The sequence below is a fragment of the Hyaena hyaena genome, unplaced genomic scaffold, assembly GCF_003009895.1.
Source record: "Hyaena hyaena isolate Hyena2069 unplaced genomic scaffold, ASM300989v1 scaffold_250, whole genome shotgun sequence".
Taxonomy (NCBI): Eukaryota; Metazoa; Chordata; class Mammalia; order Carnivora; family Hyaenidae; genus Hyaena; species Hyaena hyaena.
This window is the reverse complement of record NW_024080882.1, coordinates 1407936-1413935: the sequence shown is the minus strand read 5'-3', so window position 1 is coordinate 1413935 and position 6000 is coordinate 1407936. Positions and strand designations below refer to the sequence as shown.

General features: G+C 44.0%; 1 protein-coding gene across 1 annotated transcript in view; it reads left to right on the top strand.

The window, feature by feature from the left end:
* The first annotated feature begins 1401 nt into the window (after nucleotides 1-1401).
* Nucleotides 1402-6000, top strand: part of HSD17B4 (hydroxysteroid 17-beta dehydrogenase 4) — an 85853-nt gene continuing 81254 nt past the window's right edge. The window contains exon 1 of the mRNA XM_039244950.1: nucleotides 1402-1594. Within this exon, the coding sequence (XP_039100881.1) occupies nucleotides 1537-1594 (58 nt within the window). The 5' untranslated portion in view covers nucleotides 1402-1536. The remainder of the gene's footprint in view (nucleotides 1595-6000) is intronic.

The window sequence follows — 6000 nt, the reverse complement described above, 5'->3', positions numbered from 1 at the left end:
GAGGCAGAGTGGGCTTTTCCATGATGTTAATATGTAGTCTGGAGTGATCCTGCTTAAAACCATTTGCAGTAAATTAAACTATCTAAACACGATCTGACCGACTGGTTATTTCTGCAGCTTTACACCCCTTCTCCGCATCTAGCTCGTGTTTCCATTCTCCGTCAAGTTCTTTGTTTGCAGAGCTCAATCTTTAAGGGCCTTTTTGCTTCATCTCTTTTGGAAATTTCCCCTTTTCCCCAGCAGGTATAGGGGCCTTTTATTTTGACACTGTTAGCAGACCTGTATGGATTTGTCACGTTTTACTATTCTGTACTGTTATGAAAGGCTCCTTTCATAACTTTGAAAACCTCTGGAAGTCCTTACCGTTCATCTGTAAACTTGTGTCTGTCGCTGGAAGATACTGAATGCTTGCTAAATGAATGAATCACACTATATGATCTTTCACTTAAAAATTTTTTAATGTTTACTTACTTTTGAGACAGACAGACAGACAGACACACACACACACACACACACACACACAGATTGAGGGGGGGAGGCTGTCAGAAGGAGAAGGGGAGAGAGAGGGAGACACAGAATCCGAAGCAGGCTCCAGACTCTGAGGTGTCAGCACAGAGCCCGATACGGGGCACCAACTCAGGAGCAGTGGGATCATGACCTGGGGCCACAGTTGGCAGCCCAACCCACTATGCCCTCTTTTTTTTTTTTTTTTTAATGTTTTATTTATTTCTGAGAGCGTGCCGGCGGGGGAGGAGCAGAAAGAGAGGAAGACAGGATCAGAAGCTGGCTCTGCCCTGACAGCAGCGAGCCTGATGTGGGGCTAGTACTCACAAACCTTGAGATCTTGACTTGAGTCAAAGTCCGATACTTAACCATCTGAGCAACCCAGGCGCCACCATATGACCTTTCTTAATACACAAAAGCAAAGATCATTTAGGAACACTTGTTAAAAGGTTTTTGGTTTTGCTTTTTTTTTTTTTTTGTCTCCCGAGTTTCTTCTTTGGGAGGTCACTGTGAGGGTACAGGACTCTCCGTTTTTGACAGTTCTCGGATGATTTTCATGCATGAAGTTCAAAGATTACATTCTAAGAAATCTTTACCCATTGGTAAAGGGTGACTTTCTTAGGGGCTATGTCTGAAAGCTATTTGAGGCTAGGGCCTTTGTCCAGAAAACAGTTTTGAGTGAATGACAAAACGACGAGAGCATGGATGTAAGTCTGGTGTCGTGTGACATTTTGCTACACAGGTCCGAGGAGATCCCGTTACCTCTAGCAGCAAAAGTGGCCTTTTCAAGCCAAACCGCTGGAGCAGGCTCTCGCAGTCACGTGAGGCATGCCGGACTACATTTCCCAGAGTGCCAAGGGATTCCCGCGCAGGCGCACTTGGAAAACTGCGGCGTCCCTCTCCTTCCCTGAAACCCGCAGGTCTCTCCCCTCCCGCCCTCGCCACTCCCCCTCCCCTCCGAGCCTCGCAGTCTGAGCTGCAGCATTTCGGCTTGTTTTGGTGTGTGTGCGTGTGTCGCTGCAGGCCGGACTCATGGCCTCGCCGCTGCGATTCGACGGGCGGGTGGTACTGGTCACCGGCGCGGGGGGAGGTGAGCACGCGAAGGCCGGAGGGCGGGCTCCCATCTAGTTCTCGCGTCCTGAGCCCCCCTTTTCGCCTCAGGATACCCGCGCAGCCGCAACTGCATTCCCGACGTCGGGGCGTCGGGCAGTGGTGGGGCGGCGGAGTACAGGCGGCTTGGAGAATCCCTGGACCTGGTGGTCCCGGAGGGAGGACGGGTAACGGCTGTTCTCGGGGCGCCGACACTGCCGAGAGGGCCAGCACTGAGTGGGGAGCAGAAACACGTAGTCACACTGCCGCGTGTGGCCCGCTTCCCCGCCCCATCTTCTTGGGGGCCTCTTCCCAAGGCCCCGGGTCTTGCAAGACGGAGGCCGGGCTGGGCTACGGCTTGCAGAACCGGGGTAAAACATTCCTAATGACCCTCGATCGCGACCTATCCTGCCAGGAGACTCTTAGGCATGTTGTCAAGTGTTTTAAAGGTTGCCGAAAAGCCGGTCGCGGCAGGAACCCCTCCACACTCCCCAGGATTAGAGACGGCAGCCCCTTGCCTTTGACAAGTCATCAGTGTTTCTTTTCCCAGTCGGTCGTTTTAGGGTTCTTGAGAAGTTCTTCTTTGGAGAAAGTCTCCTCGTTGAAGTTTAAGTTTGCATGCTTATCAAGCCTCACATGTCTACGGGAGTGAGGCAGGTGTTAGTGTAGGAGTGCAGGGGGGACCAGCTGGTGAGCAGAGACATTTCTGAAGTAGAACAGATCTTCCTGTATTTCAGGAGAAACAAAATGGAGATTGGTTATGTGAAATAACCCTATTCTTGCAGAAGAAACGAAAACCACTCATACCCATACGGATACTTGGCAGTGTGATTTTACACTGTTTCCCACTAGTGATCAACCTCTATAACCACCACGTGTAGGGATCTTGGCCTTCAGTGCCTTTGATTCCCCACTGGTGGTACCTTACATCTAGAATAGACCTAATGTGGAATTAATTTAAATTGTGTATTGTAACAGCAGTGGAATTCTTCCAGTTAGTTCATTTGTATCTTTCTTTACATTCCATCGATAGAATGGATTCTGATGCTGCGTTTTGGAAAGTGCTTTTAAGATTAATTGGTGGCCAAGTTTCTATTACTAGCTGTATTCATTCAAAAATGGTCATATGACCTTGGGAAAACATTTGGTTTACACTTTGCTTTTGATGGAAATAATTAAGTGATGCACTCATTGTTTTAATGAGCCTCTTTTGACAGTGACTGGTTCACAGCATGAAATACATTTTGCACCAAGATTCAGTGCACATATACATCATTTATATTTGAAACAAGTTCCTGACATGGCACATAGTAAATGAAGTGCATTCTAAGAGTTTCTATTCTATTTCATTAAGTAAATAGAGATTATGAAACCTACTAAATTGATTTTGTGAATCATTAATGAGTTGTGACTAGACAATTATGGACTTAGTACCTCCTGTTTATAAACTGGTTTGTTTTTAAAGAGACTTGCAGGATTTCCCTTGCCTGGATTATGATAGAATCCTTAGCTATTGCCGATAGGAGAGAGGAATACAGTTTTGTAGTCAAGTTACAGATCACCATTGAGGAAGGGAGACAGAGCAGCTGTTCTCGAACAGCAACTGTCATCATTCTGGAAGGGAGATAGAGATCAAATTCCAGTCCTGTCACTGAGACTATTGTCCTTGGGTCTTGGGGTTTTCTCGTTTAGAAATCAAACCTTTAGAATTGAGGCATTGCTGAACATCCCTGGAAGAGATGTCCATGGATGGCTCCTGGGCCTGTGTATGAGAATTTGTCTGACTTCATCCCACTATTCTGTAGATAAAGAGGAATATATGTTCCCTATTCACGTGTTGTTGTTTAGCTTGAAATATAGATTAATGTATTTCAGGAGCAACAAAATGAAGATTTGTTATGTGAAATAACCTGAAAGAGTGGTGTAGAATTGTCCAGGCTTTATGTAGACAGTTTTGGTGGTACAGCAGAGGAATCACAGGGTATCACGGCTGTTTTATTAGCAGACTGAAGTGGTTATTGGGGCTGTAACTGTTGAGAGTGGAAGATTTGCACTGAGGAAGAAGGGAGTCTGGCCATTTTGAATTCAAGATGGTTGTGAGATTAGCAGATGTTGGATTTGGAGATAGTGAGAAGGGTGTGAGCAGGTGGAGATCTTGAAGTCGGGGAGAGAGATTTTGAAGTCATTTGAATTCCTTAGATTGGTAAAGCTAGAAAGTGAAATAGTCTAGGAAGCTATACTCAGCGCCTCTCTTAGAGTGAAGAGGAGTGGAAGCCATCAAAGAGAACACTGCACAAGCAGTTTGAGTTGAGAATCAACTGAGATTTGACAATGCTAAAGAAATTAAGGTCAAAAAAAAAAAAAAGAAAGAAAGAGATGGAGGGGAGAGGGTGGTTGGCAATGTATTTAGGTTTGAGGGAGATATAAGATAAGATTTAGGAGATTAGGACAAAGTGGAGGCTCTTGGATTTAACTTTTTGTGCATTTGGCCCTTAACGCCAAGTTGTGGGGAACGCAGAAGAGTGACATATTCAATCTGAGCCATCAAGAACTTTCTAGTTTAAGTGAGGGAGGCAGACTAATGGATATGAAGTAGTTAAATGATGTTTACTTAAGCACACATGTTAAAATGTAGAAGGACCCTTACCAGTCTGCTCATGGGCTAGTGGTGTTGAAGGAAAAAGAAAGGAGCTGTCATTTTTTACTTTCTATGCAGATTTGTGTATAGTTTGTATGGGCCTTTGTGATAAAAGTACATCACTTACAATGTCTTTGAGAGAGCTGTAAAACTTGATTTTAAGTTGAGATAATTTCTGATTAGGTCACTCTGCTAGAGATCTACCCCATTCCTTTGATCTAATGATTTTCTACTCTGTTACCCAGTAATTTTGCCTTCTGGTCACAAGCCCGTGATTTCTTTAAACACTATGTTTAGAACAAGTGGTCCAGCCTTGCTCGGATAAAATATGAGAAGACTTGAGTTATTGTATTGGCTGAGGGCTCTTATTCATTCAGAGCAGATTAACTTCTAAAAAAATTTTTTAAAAAGAGGCACCTGTGTGGTTCCGTTGGTTGAGCGCCCCTTCTTGATTTTGACTCATGTCATGATCCCAGGGTTGTGGGATCGAGCCCTATGTCAGGTTCTGCACTGAGCATGGAGTCTGCTTGGGATTCATTTTCTTCCTCTCTCTCCCTCTGCTCTTCCTGCTCTCTCTCTCTCTCTCTCTCTCTTTCTCTAAAATAAAAATAGTGAATTAACTTCTAAAATGAATTATTTGGTGATATCTTTCAGTTTTGGAAAACTTTATATTTTGGGTTCTTTGTATATTTCTTGATCCATTTAAATGAAATTTAAGCTGCTAATTACATTTACCAATCAATTTACTTAAAAAAACTATACATGTTAAACTAATTTAAACAATACAAAAGCAAGCCTTCCTCTCTTGGTTGCTAGTCACAAACTTCTGTTTCCCCAGAAGTAACCTCTAACTGCGCATTTCTTCTCTATTCTTCCTGAGATGTTCTATGCCTATTAAACTCATTTAAGCATAAGTATATATATATTTATATAAGTGTACATATATTTGGATGACAAGTTTATGCCTCATACCTTGGAGTCAGAATTAAATATTTTTTGTGTTTGGTGATTGTGTAGGGTTTGGTGTAGGATATAGAAATCCTAGATATTTGGAGCAGGAAAGGATTTCACACAGGCAGTGAGTCTTAGGCACTTCCTCTTGGGTTGACGTGCAGAACAATACGGAACTGGTTCTTTAGGGGAACTAGTACCCCTGCAACTGCTTCTGGAACTGCTGCAGCCCAACCAGCACTGGATACCAAGGGTCTATAGAATGGAAGCTGCTATCAGAGCTTAGGGAGCTAGATTGATAAGTTGCCACTATACCCACTGTTTGTTTCTTTGTTTTCTTTCTTTCTTTCTTTCTTTCTTTCTTTCTTTCTTTCTTTCTTTCTTTCTTTCTTCCTTCCTTCCTTCCTTCCTTCCTTCCTTCCTTCCTTCCTTCCTTCCTTCCTTCCTGTCTTTCTTTCTTATTTATTTTGAGAGAGAGAGAGTGAGCAGGGGAGGGGCGGAGAGAGAGGGAGAAGAAGAATCCCAAGCTGACTCCACACTGTCAGCAGAGAGCTTGATGCGGGGTTCCATTCCACACACCATGAGATCATAACCTTAGCTGAAATCATGAGTCAGAGGCTCAACTGACTGGGCCACCCAGATGCCCCACTCACTGTTTCTTAATATTTGGGAAGCTTCCAGAAATCAGCTTCTTAACCAACAACAACAGCCAGAAGTCACAGTAAGGTACCTTCTGCTTCCTTTCCACCTTCCAGATAGGCAAATACATTTAATGTTGGTGCTCACACCCAGCATCCTAGCAGCTAGGTAGGGGGGTA